This window comes from Artibeus jamaicensis, unplaced genomic scaffold, assembly GCF_021234435.1.
Source record: "Artibeus jamaicensis isolate MK-2021 breed Jamaican fruit bat unplaced genomic scaffold, CSHL_Jam_final contig_793, whole genome shotgun sequence".
In the NCBI taxonomy this organism is placed as follows: domain Eukaryota; kingdom Metazoa; phylum Chordata; class Mammalia; order Chiroptera; family Phyllostomidae; genus Artibeus; species Artibeus jamaicensis.
In genome coordinates this window covers 10,568,364-10,582,322 of record NW_026521975.1, presented here as the reverse complement: position 1 = coordinate 10,582,322, position 13,959 = coordinate 10,568,364, and the positions used below count along the sequence as shown (strand labels likewise).

At 36.3% G+C, this 13,959-nt stretch overlaps 1 protein-coding gene across 1 annotated transcript in view; it reads right to left on the bottom strand.

The window, feature by feature from the left end:
- Positions 1–238: 238 nt before the first annotated feature.
- The window catches only part of UBXN7 (UBX domain protein 7), a 58,130-nt gene continuing 44,409 nt past the window's right edge, over positions 239–13,959 (bottom strand). The window contains exons 9-11 of the mRNA XM_037147402.2: positions 9,933–10,326; positions 9,715–9,794; positions 239–8,459 (exon numbers count right to left, since the gene is read on the bottom strand). Of these exons, the coding sequence (XP_037003297.1) occupies positions 8,298–8,459; positions 9,715–9,794; positions 9,933–10,326 (636 nt within the window). The 3' untranslated portion in view covers positions 239–8,297. The remainder of the gene's footprint in view (positions 8,460–9,714; positions 9,795–9,932; positions 10,327–13,959) is intronic.

Genomic DNA, 13,959 nt, shown 5'->3' with positions numbered 1-13,959 from the left:
GCTAGCAAACCCAATGATTTCATGACAATGTAAATGACATTTATATGGACACTTACCATAAATGTCCAACATACTACTAAGAGCAGAAGCTAGCAGACACTACCCTTGACAAAGGGACTATGAGCTAACTTATGCCAATGCTACTGTCTTAAACGTGAGAATATATGGTAAGATTTTGAAACCTGATTTGTATTAAATATCCAAACTTGTCTTACAAAACAAAAATACAAAAAACTAATACTGAAAAGTTTTTATTTTATTTCCAAGATCAAATATTACAACAGGAAATTTACATGTATTTATAAAAAAATGCAGCAGTTGAATTTATAGATCAGAGGTTTCCTTGAGTTTGGTCCCTCTCTCAGCACAGTGAGCTGATGTCCTCAAAAGATTTACCGTCCCATTCCCCTCCTTCCCCCACCCCATTTGTCCCACCCCCCTCTCCAGGTCAAGTTGCAGTATCAATATAAAGCAACTGGTTACAACACAGCAAGGATATTCACAATTTGGTACAGCCAAAACCAGAGGATCACCAACCGAGAGAAAGATCCTTATTTTAGAAATTTACCTATAGACTGTGTATCTATAGATATACTGCACCCAGTTATCTAAGATTTCCCTGGTTTTCAAGCAAGTGGACGTTCCATTGAGTCTTAGCCAGCAGCTACAGCTCTGCATTATCTAATGGCATGTTTTTCTCCTACAACTTTAGATTTTCTATGGCCTCCTCCGTGTGTCTTCAAATTTAAGACTTTCCCTAGCACCTTTATTATCACTTACTAGATATACAGGAGGGTCTCTAGTGTGTCTTGAACAAAAAAATCTAGTGAATGATCCAGCCCCTTACTCGCTGGTCCCAAGCCTTCTTCCCATTTTTGAGAAGAGCTGCTTCAGAAACAAATGGTATCTCCTAGCAGCGTGGGATTAAAAGCCCAGAAAACTGAGAAGTACATGTGCATTTTAGGGAGCACTTGCCAGCAACACTATAATAGGAGCCCTGTCTTTGTCCATTATCTTCCTGCATTCAATTAACAAAGTTATGCTACATATTAAATTTAGAGCCGTCCTGCATTCAGAATGCAAATCTCACTAAGACCACCACTTTGTCCAGAATGAGTTGAGTACACAAACACCCCAGGGAATCTCTAAATACTGTTAGGAACTGCTTGAGAAACACTTTAAAGCAAATAACCCAAGATGACTTCACTCAAGTCCCCAACCCACCCCCATCCCTATCCCCAAATAAATTTCATTCCTTGATTAACCTTTCTCAGTAAGATGGGAAGTGAAGTTTGAAAAATGTTTGAAAAACACAACTAGTGAAGTCATGCCAGAATCGGACACTCCAGATGATTTAAAATGCATTGTTTAAACTGAACTCATACAAAGCATGCACAGAGCCTACAAACACTCCTGAGATTCCATGGAACAGTCAATACCTACTCAAAAACAGACTTTTGTTTCATAAAGGGTTAAAAAAAAAAGACACCAGATGCTTAAAAATTGTTAACAATCAATCAAAAGGAAAACCATCCTAAGATTCTTACAGGAGTGAATAAAATTTTATCTACCAGATTCATGCCAAGGCTTGGATGAAAACTCCTCAAAGTCTAAGAATGTTAGCATAAACTGGTGCTCATCTCTCTAAACCTATGACTAGCGGGGTCATCGCACAGACTTACTGCTTCCCAACAGAATTTTAAATTGCCTCTCCCAACTGAAGGGACAAACCCAGGAAAGCAACAAGGCCCAAGGCCCAAAATGGGTGAGATAAATGGCCCCTGCTATAAGGTTACTACTCATTAACTAAAAAGTGGAGGTTATGCACTACTTTCATTCTAATCAGTAGGTAAAATGAGATTTTCTGGTGGCAGTGGTCACTCCATGTGAGGTTTAACTTACAGGGAAATTATCAAAGTTGTAAAAGCATGTAATTAGTGTCAAAAACCTATTTATGTTTTGAATCACACCATTTAATTTATTGATAGTTTCCATTATTAAGAACACAGAAGCTTTGAGAAAACATACTATAAAACGATTTTGTTAAACAGCAACATATCCAACCGAGCACCAACATTTCAATGTCATTAACTTGAAATAGATCCTGGTGACATGTACTCTAAAGCCAGCATCTGTGACAGGAAAAAAAGGCAGAATGGCAGGGAATGGTTCCAGATCAAGAATCTCTCCCTTATCAATTAAGATGCCCATACTGCATCTATTTTAATAAAGCAAACAAAAAAGATTTTAAGGAAGGGATAATTCAGTTTCAGGTCAGAATTTATCTAATGATTTCAAATGTTTCCCATTTTATTTACCACCTCTAATAAATGAATGATTCATGATAGCTCAGAGTAATAATTACTTTTAAGGAAGATAAAATTTTTATGTTCACTGCAGCTTAGCTTGATTATTATTTGAAAACCCAAGTGACCATATAAGGGATATAAAAATCTTAGGGCATTTTGATCTCTGCAAAGGAAATATCATTAAGTAAACAACAAAACCTTGCTGTCTGTTCCAAAAGATTTAAGTACAGGCAACTTCCCATATTACTAGATTAATATATGACTGTTCTTAGGCAAAATACTACCATTAGTATTTGTATCTCTAATCCTGCAAGTAAATGTGGTTATCTTTTAAAAATATTTTACAGAAAAGCTAAATTGTTTGATTAATGTAGTTTATACTGGATTACCCAACTCTACTTTTAGATCCTATGGCAGAGAAAGGCCTGTACCAAAAATCAGGTTTATGAAAATGACTGAGGTGCTAAAGCAATACAAGAGCATTCTGTAGGCCAGAAATGGGGCAGAGGTATCATGGAGCTAGCCATTCTATATTTTGAACAAAAGAACTCTTAAGTAGAGAGAAAATGAGCTACAAAATTAAGTTTGCCTCAAATTCTCCCTTTGTATACTCATTTATTAAAAAATTTAAATGTTATATATTAAAACTTAGAAATGAATTCCTTAAACATAGCCAATTCCATGAAAATTATAACTCATTTTCAAAGAATGGATTAAAAGATTTTCTAATTAAGGGCCCCATATCATTATGTCCAGTAACTGGAACCACAAGTTCACATCAATGGGAAAACTACCTAGGTCATCATATCTCTGTGAAAAATACTCTTTGATTCTAAGCTGCCTCTCTAGCAGGACTGACACACAGGTGAGTCAAAGACCAAAATAAACATCACTAAAAATACCAAATACCTCATAACAGGAGAAACCAACCTATTGGTTTGGTATTCTCTGTTGGTTATTTGCAGTATGAAAGAACATTCTTGCCACTATTCTGAAGTGTGTACAGTGTAATTAAGTTTTATGGCAAGACAATAACTGAAGTGCTAAGCGAGTCAAATCAATCAAGTTGAATATTCATAGTACACAGCTGTCTTTAGCCTTTTCATTAAGGCTTACAGTTTTGGAAAATTGCCATCTTCATCAGAGGGTTGATTCTTCCACTCTTACTTACTTTTACAACATTACTTATTCATCAGCCTGCATCCTACGATTTACTATTAACCAGTTAAATGAAAGAGGGTGAGAAAGAGAGATCGATATAATGGAGATACACTCTATGGGATAAAAAGTATTTTTAAGAGTCAGCTTAACTGGATCTAAAAAAGCTGTTTCTGCCAAAACTAAGTAAATTTTACAACTCGCACAAATTGATTTCCTAACAATTGCTCAGTACAGTGCTTTGTTTAAGCACACAGGTGAAATAAAATTTAACCGGTATCAGTGAAATATTTGGTTCTCCTTAATTGCATTTTATTCACACTCAACAATGATTAAGAATACTGCATTAAGTTTTTTAAATTAATAAATTATGTTTAAAAGATTTATAAATATTATCCTTTCTTTTTTCGAGACTTCAGTCAAGTGAGGTTAGTTATTGGACAAATGTAACCTGGATAGAGAAAAAGCAAAGGAACTGATCAGGAAGCATACTTTCAATTAGCTTAGGGGTAATAGATAATAAAGAAGAGAGACTAGAAACATCAAATTCTGGAGTAGAATGGGCCTCAGAGATAATTTAATTCAGCAGTCTACAATTTGTGGGTTCTACACGGGGTCTGCAATTCCATATGCACATTTACATTTTCTCCATCTATAAAATTAATGATATTAATTCTTATTTCACAGTTCCCCACCCCTGCCAAATTTTAAAATCACAAGTCCTTCTACTTGAATAGACAAAACTCTTGATCTAGTCCAGTTCACTGTTAACTAGTAGCAGAGCCGTTACCCAAGTCTGCTCATACCTACAGACAGTGCCCCTTTTGCATATCATATATAATATACATTTAATTTGTACTTAGATAGAGAAATTAAACCCTTCCTTTTCAGTTGCTAGTGGCTCCCTCTGGTATCTTCCTAAGCATCCAGTGAAATCTCTGCTAGCCAGAATCTTTAGCCCTGGGATCAGTAATCCTTTCCTATTTGGGTACTGGGTATGCTTTACCGATAAATGCAATGCCCTAAGTAGTTACAAAAGTTGGAACTAAAGAATACAGGTGAGTCAAAAGAAAATTTGAGTTACAGTATTTGCCACTTTTCAGCTTCATATTTTTGTGAAGAATGTCCCAACTGAAGAAGCGTACACTAGTCTTTCTCCTTCCCGCATGTCTATTGCAATTCCAGTTGAGCCCCAGAACGGTTAAGCATTTACCTGTTCTCCCATTACCTCATGTGTAGTGTGTCTCTCCCACCGGATAAAACAGGAAGGAACTAGACGTTAGATTTCAAAATGTTTGATTAAAGACTCAATAAATAACTGGTTTATATAGTCAAGGAAGGCAAATTTTATACAATAGTTAAAAACATATACATAAAAGGGTTCAATAATTTGGTATGGGTGGGATACAGAAAAGATAACTGTATCTTTTCTGAAAAGTGTTTAAAAAACGGTATCATTTTTATCCTTTCTACTTATTCTTGGCAAATAATGCCACATAGTTATTTTCCTTTCACATTTCTATCAGTCCATCATTTCAAGAAAAGAATAATTAGCCCCTCAAAATAATGTTGTAAATAAGAATTCATAGGCATAGCACATATCCCACAAGCTTTAGGGAAACATAAGCAAATGATAGTTTACAGAGCCAGACAACAGGAGGACAACCTTTTGGGCTGATCCCCCTACTGTAGGAGACAACAGTACGTGAGTGAAAAGAACATGGACTCTCAAACACCAATTCTGATTCTACCACTTACTGGCTGTGACATCCTGAACAAGTTCTCTGAACTTCAATTCTTTCTTATCTATAAAATGCGGAAAATATGAATTTTAGAGAGTTCTAAGAAAGATTAAAGGAGAAAATGCACATCAGGTACCTAGCACATGCTAGTTATTCAAAATTAGTTTCCTGTTCTTCCCTCATTAGCCTTTTTTCTCTTTTCTGATTCCTTCCTAAATCAATTTCAACAGAGGTTTCCTGTCACTTTTTTCTCCACTAGTTTTCATTTTATCTCCCTGTATTTGTGTTGTCACTTACTCTCAAAATCTATCTTGTTCTTTTCCTCCCTTTTATAATCCTTCAAGCTGTTTCCATACCTACAAGGAATGACTCTTTTAAACTACTTTTTCATTATCTTACTAACCTCATTTAATCTATTCAATAAAACTTCTCTTCCAAGAGCAAAGCAATTTGCAGAGGAAATAAGAAAAACAAGAGTAAGTATACTCCCTAAGTGAATTAAATTCTTGAGTAAAGCAATATTCCTTATTTGTTTTTCCCATGTACAATCCATAATCCTTCCTTCCCATGGGCCTCTGTATCAAACTCAGGATAATTACACTCCTACCTCAAAATAAAATCCTCTACATCCTCTTGTACTCTAAACACCCCAGCTGTATCGAAGTTGAGTATCTCATGCTTCATCTCTTTAATATGTTTATTTAAATCACTTAATATATATACTTGGTCATCTCATAGCTGAAAAAGTCACTTTGGTTCCTCATAAATGGATATGCCAGGGCTGAGCTTATCCAAAAGAACTATATCCTATCATCCATGAACATGCTGTCTCAGGTTCTCTAGACAGGTTTTATAGAGACACTAATAAGTAAAAGAATAAAACAGAGTCCTATAAAGTTCTAGACTTCACATTTTTGACAGATTTGGGCTTTAGCTGTGACTTGACTTTGCTGAGCAGAGATGGGTGCCATCACAGCACCAAAACTAGGCAGAGCCTCACTTCTTACCCTGTACCTCCCTGAATTTTAGATTCTGACCTTGTTTACTACATTTTTTTAACCCTCTAATGCATCTTTGACAGTATACAGCTCTATTCCTTAGACAGTAAGTCTATTACCCAATTTCAGAGATACAACTGAGGAATTAACATGAAAACCATATTTCCTCAATAATTCAGAAGCTGCTAGTTAGCCTGCAGAGCCTATATTACTCAATCACCAATCTAAAGAGAGAACTTTGACTCAAGATATAAATGAAATTGTAATTATATAAATATATTTATAAATATTTATACAATTATATACTTATACATAAGCACTTACACAGACTTAGAAAAAATGTAAGAACGTTAATCCAAAAGGACTCACTGAAGAATGAACAGAATTTTCCATGATTTCCTTGAGGAGAAATATTACTCGTTCTTTAGGGAGAGTCCCTCGAGATTCAACCATTAGAAACCATATTCCTTAATTGAGTACTAGCCACACGTAAGCATCTTTTTAAAAAATCCCTTAGTTACCAATTGAGTGACCTTAAAATAGATGGGAACCTTAGGTTCTCTGAGCAATAGCAATTTATGTTCCTCAAGAAGATGAATCAATCTAAGTCCCCAATTGATGAAATAGGTCCACCTTATATTACTGTTTTACAGCAAATTAAAGTCCTGATTTTGCCACCAGAATCACTACTACCCTCCTTCAGAGGATTCGACTTAAAAGCTCAAAATAAGAACTGAGCATACAGTGAAGCTGGTAAGTCTAATAGTATCATGTAGATTCAAGATGGCATCTTCCAAACAATATTGAAAAGAGCTTTCAACTGACTAAAATTTGAAAAAAACAACATACCTTAAGGCTACTGGCAATCTTCCCCACCTCCCTTACTAAGTGTTGTCTTATGAGTTGAATTTAAAGGTCTTCACCCTAGACAGGCTTTCAGTTTTGATACCTTTTGCAATAAAAAGCATGAGGAATTAAGCTCATTTAGTCACCAGAGCCTTTTAGAGACTGTTCCAACCAGGGGTAAAAACGAACCATTTTCTAACCAAAGGAACATGGTTAGCTACTCTCAGCTGCATATTTTTCTTTGACACCCTCCCCCCCCCAGGACATACGTAAGTATGCCTAAAGCACATAGGACAATCCATAACCATAGTGGTTCCAACTACAAGCCATTGTATTGCATGATTATTGAATAGCTGCCTTCTGTTAGATCACTTGGGGACCTAAACAATGGAAGGGCTAAAGGAACTAATATGCTGTACTGGCAAAAACAGCAAGCACCTTCCTATCCCAGTTACCACAATATACTCACTGAAAGTCCATTCTGGGACTAGCAGGATCAATATAGTTTATAGAGTAGTAACGAAGAAAGCTGTCTCAGGCTAGGATATTAAAAGCCATCCCAAGCTACGCACCCAACATTTAACACTCATTCTGCCAATAACACATCTCACAGAAATAATTCTAGCTGTGAGGATGGGAATCCTTAAAATTTTTTAAAAATATGATGAATAATAATTATAAGGGATGCTTTTTCCATGTAAACAAAAGCCTGGTATTTTGTTACGTGATATTTCTTCCAAGAACAATAAAACAAAACACAACAAAGCACATGTTAAAGAATTTCTTCCCCCTACTAAAAATGGGGCTTACAAAAAACAGAGGTTGTTCTTATTCTGAATCTAGCCTTTCTTTTACCAAAGAAGTCTGAGGACTAACATTACCATTTGATCCCCTAAAAGTGCTGTGCAAGAGACCACTTATTGGAACACATATTTCCTGCTGCCAGTACTGGGAGGTCTTACCCTTACATTTCCATTTGGTCACCAGATTACGTAAGAAAGAATGAAAAACAAACCAACCAAGAAAAACAGGAAAAAGACAAAAACGGGAAAGGAGAGAAAAAAGGTGGTAGAGGGTGAAAGAGACTGATTGTAGGAGAAAGCAAGGAATAAAAGAGAAGGCAGGTGACTTGCTTGCCCAACTTTGGCTCTATGGTCCTATGAGCCAAAATGCATACTCAGTGACTTGGTATCTCACAGGAAAAGGGAAAAAAGGGGTAAGCTGAGAGAGGTCAGGCCATGATGTTAATTTCTTTCCTGTACAAAGACAGTCTCTTGAGGACAAAGGCCTGCCTCTTGTAATGTAATGTCATAGTCCAGATGAGAGAGTTTCCTTCGAGGGAAGTTGGTGAGAAGTTCGAAACGTTCATTTGGATATCCTTTAGACTGGACATGCTTCACCAAAGCCTATGAAAAACAAAAGAAAGTCAAGGCTGTTAGATGGAAACAGAAAGAGCATATTAAAGAATTACATATATAATATTCATTTTAATCATATTAGATAAGATAATGAGGTTACTCTTTCAGATAACCAAAGCTTACCCTTTTGAAAGGGCCAACATAACCCTTAGGATGGGGAGATAATAAATAAACCTGCATCCAATAATTTAGGGGCATTAAGTGTCGCTGAAATATACAGGATTATTACCGTTTCTTCAATAAACAAATCCACTATTTATTTATAAAATTACTGTCCTCAGTTTGAAACATGGTATCAGTTTTCCCTTCCTTCATTCTACCTATAGCCAATTTTGCCACCTGTGCACTAAATACCTTCTTGCCTCCTCAGAAACCATGCTACTACAGAACGCCTCTGCTTTTACAGGTATCTTCAACCTCTCCCTCTCTACAGGCGCTTCCCATCAGACTTAAACGTGCTCATTCTCTCCTTCAATCATTTTTCTCCCTCTGATGACTTCTCACCCACCTCTAGCTTCACAACCAAACTTCTCAAAAAAGTGGTCTCTATATGTTCCATCCATTGTCTCATCTCACATTCCCTTCCAAACACTAGACCTGGGAGACAGTTTGGGTATCAGCACCAGCAACCAGACCTCACTTCAAAAATCAGACTATTTCTAGCCAGAGAAAATGGCCAGGTATAAACACCTGACCCAGGGGGAATTCATTTATAAGCTAAACTAAGTTAGACATGGTAGTCTCTTTTCTAGGAGTTGAAAAAGACAAAGGAAAGGCCCATCAGTTGTAGACTTTACAGAGCATCACTATGATGATGGACAAACAAAAGCCACCGGTATACAGAAACAAAAGTGGTATGAAGCAGAGAATTACAAGAGGGAAACCAAACAAGCCCCATGACAGAAAAACACAGATTTTTCTTCGTTCATAACCATTCTGCAGTTCCAGTTACTAGGAAAGTCAGAAGCCCCACTCTAGCTTTTACTCCCCATTTCCGGTTAAGAATTTCAGTTGTTAAATGAAATGCAGCCATGAAATAAAAAAGCCCTGATTGGAACAGACCCTGTATGACTGATTAAGATAATTCAGGAAGGAAATATATTAATTAAAATTAAGATTAACCTCAGTTAACTTTTCAGTTAAAGGCCAGAATGAATGCCTAATACTTATTTCAATGAATCAAGCCAATTATACCAATTAGTTTTGCACCTTCAAGCAAGCATTTTCAATTAGATGTACTTACTAGCAATTTAGCTTGCTCTGGAAGAGTGATCTGTTCCCTTTTTCCATCTGGATACCGCAACATCAGCTGTGCTTTTGGTCCTAGGGTAAAAAAAACAAAACAAAACAAATAAACAAACAAAAAACAGAGGCTTAGATAAAAGACTAATTCAAACAAATAAATACATTCCTTCAGTAATATTCAAGTTTCAAGTAAAGTAAGTCTAGAACATAACTCACCATTTATATCTGTGCCCTCTACAATTCCATCTGATTTTTCAGGTGACATCTCCAATATTTCGGAATCCATGGCTGGCAATCCTTGGTGGTTCATGGTTGTTCCAGGCTCAGTTCTGGCTGGGGGCTCAGTCAGCAGCCTTCTGTTCTCCTCTTTTCTATGCCCCAAATCTTTGTGGGGAGACTTTCTGGACTTAGCAAGATTTTCTATTTCCTCCTCTTCATCAGAGCCACAAACAGATATGAATTCCTCACTGCCAGAAAAAAGTTCAGATTCAGATTCTTCATCTGAGCGGCTATCCTGTTTTGCCTGTGATGAATCAAAATGTGTCTCTTGCAAGGAGGCTCTGATGGCAGCTTCTAGCTGGCTGTCTTCACTTGCATCTATAAGGCTCTCCTGCAAGACGCAGTCATAAAACATGGGTAGAAAGAAAAAGAAAATAGTTAAACCAAAAAATAGACAGCTAAGTCAAACAAGGGCATAAGAAATATGACAGTCAGCTTGCCAGTATTATTTTCTACTAAATGTATCTCTTCTACTAAATTTTCAGCTAGTTGAGGCCAATGCCTTTGTTCTACACAGCTAAATTGGAATGGATTGTTTAAAAACAAAACAGAAACTGTGATACCACCTAGCATAATGATGTTGCAAAGCATAGGGGAATTTTCTGCATCAAAATGAGTAAAAGTAAGAAAAAAGTTTATTGCCTGTCCCCCCAAAAAGGTAAGAATTAAGGTTTTATTCTAATTTTTAAAAGATTTTATTTATTTTAGAGAGGGGAAGGGAGGGAGAGAGGGAGAGAAACATTGATGTGTTAGAGATATGTCTATAGGTTGCCTCTTGCGCACCCTCAACTAGGGACCTGGCCTGAAACTGGGAATAGAACCAGTGACCTTTGGATTCACAGGCCAGCACTCCATCCACTGAGCCACATCAGCTAGGGCTAAGGTTTTAAATATAAAGCTAAAACATTAGCCTTTAAAATGACTATTCAAAGAGGCATGTCTACCTTGATCACCTTTATATTCTTAAATTAGCATTGTCTGACACAGAGATCAGTAACTCAATAATTATAATTTTGCAAAAAAAAACCCAAAAAACAAAAACCCTAACAGATCTCTAACTTTCAAAACACCATACAATAAATGGGGAAAAACAACAACTATATTTGCCCAAGCTTTAATCTTAATTACAGTAAGATTTTCACTGTGATCATAAGAAAGGCAAATTTAACAGTTTCCCTTTTGATCAAGGTCTGTTTTTAAATGAAATATTTTATTTATTTTTAGATAGAGGGGAAGGGAGGGAGAAGTGAGGGAGAGAAACATTAATCTGTGGTTGCTTCTCATGTGCCCCCACCGGGGGACCCAGCCTGCAACCCAGGCATGTGCCCTGACTGAGAATCGAACCAGCGACCCTTTGGTTTGCAGGCTGGCACTCAGTCCACTGAGCCATACCAGCCAGGGCTCTTTTGGTAAAGTTCTAACGTCACAGATTTCACTAGACTTATTCAATCACAATATATGGGTTGTTTGCCAAAACAATCTTGAGAACAAAGAACAAAACTGAAGGTGTCACACTCCCTGATTTCAAACTGTTTTATAAAGCTATAGTAATTAAAGAGTATGTACTGGCATAAAAACAGACACACAGAATAATGGAACAGAATTGAGACCCCAGAAATAAACCCATGCTTACATGGTCAATTAAACTATGACAAAAGAGGTAAGAATATACTATTGGGGAAAAGACAGTCTCTCCAATAAATGGTGTTGGGAAAACTGGATATCCACATGCAAGAAAACAAAACTAGCCTACTTTCTTGTACCACATACAAGAATAAACTCAAAATAAACTAAAAAAACTTAAACATAGGACCTCATACATCTAATAAGGGGTAATATCCAAAATATATAAAGAACTCACATACAATTCAACATCAAAAACACAAATAATCCAACTAAAAAATGAGCAGAAGACTTGAATAGGCAGACATCTCTCCCAAGAAGACACACAGAGATGGCCAACAAACACAAAAAGATGCTCAGCATCACTAATCATCAGGGAAACGCAAATCAAAACCACAAAGAGATACCAACTCACACCTGTCAGAATGGCTTCATCAAAAATACAATAAAGATCAAGTGTTGGGAAGGATGTGGAGAAAAGGGAACCACGGTGCCCTGTTGGTAGGATTATGAACTAGTGCAACTACTGTGAAAAACAGTCTGGCAGTTTGTCAGAAAAATTAAAAATAGAACTACTCTGTGATCCAGCAATTCAACTTCTGGGCATTCATAAAAAAAAAATCCCACTAATCTGAAAAGATATATGCACCCTATATTCATTATAGCATTGTTTATAATAGCCAAGATATGGAAGCAACCTATGTGTTCACCAATAGATGAGTGCATAAAGAAAATATGGTACATATATACAATGGAATACTTACTCAGCCATAACAAAGAATAAAATCCTGGTTTTTGTGACATGGATGGACCTAGAAAGTATTATGCTAAGTGAAGTAAGTCAGTATAAGACAAATAGCATATAATCTCACTTATATGTAGAATCTTAAAAAAAACAAAACTAAGCAGAAACAAATTCACACATACAGAGAACAAACTGACAGCTGCCAGAGGGGAACTAAGTAAAGTGCTGGGCAAAAATTAAGAAGTAAAAAACTTCCACTTATAAAATAAGTCATAGGTATGTGATATACAGCATAGGGAACATAATCAGTAATACTGTAATAACTATATATGGTGACAGTTACTACACTTACTGTCATGATCACTTCATAAGGTATATAAATGTTAAATCAGTATATTGTAAACCTGAAACTAATGATATGTCAACCATAATTTTAAAATTGAAAAATAATAAAATTACAATCAATCCCTAAACTGCTGGCCTCTAGAGTTCTAGATGAGAAAAGTAGATGTCTTCTTTAAGTCATTATTTGTTGATGTTTTTCTTGTACAGTTGATCAAAATTTGTAATAATCAGAGAATTTAGTACAAGTGGAGTCTGAGATACCAGTTGCCCAAATCACCTCTATGTATTTGTCCAATTTTTATGGTTCTACTCTTTTCCACTAAGTGCCTTAATTTTTATAAGACAGCTGGTAAAGTTGTAAGTAATCTCAATTTATGTTGAAATTTAGCAACTCACAAACTCATGCTCTGGTTTTTGGCAATATCAATCTTATGACTGCAAAAGATAAGAAACTCTCTTAGGACTTTTAGAATTATAGAAACTGCGGAGTTTTGAATGCCTTAAGAAATAATTCTATCTAAGTAAAACTTCTCTTAGCAATGGAAACAACAACAAACTGTCCATAGATAAAAGTGAAACAATGTTTTAGTTCTGCACTTTTGTGTTCACCTAAATAAAATTGCTCTGAGTAATGACAGGAGAGGAGAAAATTCTATACCACTCCTTGGCAAGCACCCACAGCCTTTTCTTAAATGGCCACATTATTCTAGGTGATAAGTAACTGTTTCATCACTGTATATGCACTGTTAAAGTCTTATCTTCTAAAACTAGTTTTATCTCATTGCGAATCAAACCCTAACAGCTCCTATGAACAATGTGAGATTCTGTCATTTAGGTCTCTTTATCTGCAATTAATTGTGACACCAATTCAAACAGGTATGCCTAATTATAGCATATTACAGAAATTAAGTACAAAAATAACCTCTGGGTGCCCTGGCTGGTGTGGCTCAGTGGGTTGAGCATCGTCCTGCAAACTGAAAGGTCGCCAGTTCAATTCCCAATCAGGACCTGAGTTGTAGGCCAGGTTTCCGGTTGGGAGCATGTGAGAAGCAACAAATCAATGTTTCTCTCCCTCTCTGCCCCTATCTCTAAAAATAAATAAAGTCAAAAAAAAGGAGGGAGGAAGAAAGGGAGAAAGGAAGGGAGTGAAGGAGAAGAAATAATCTCTGGGTGGGCCAGAGAGCCAGGCCCTAAAGCTATATAACTAGTAATAAATGACCAACTATACCATGAGAATTTTCTAGCAAAATG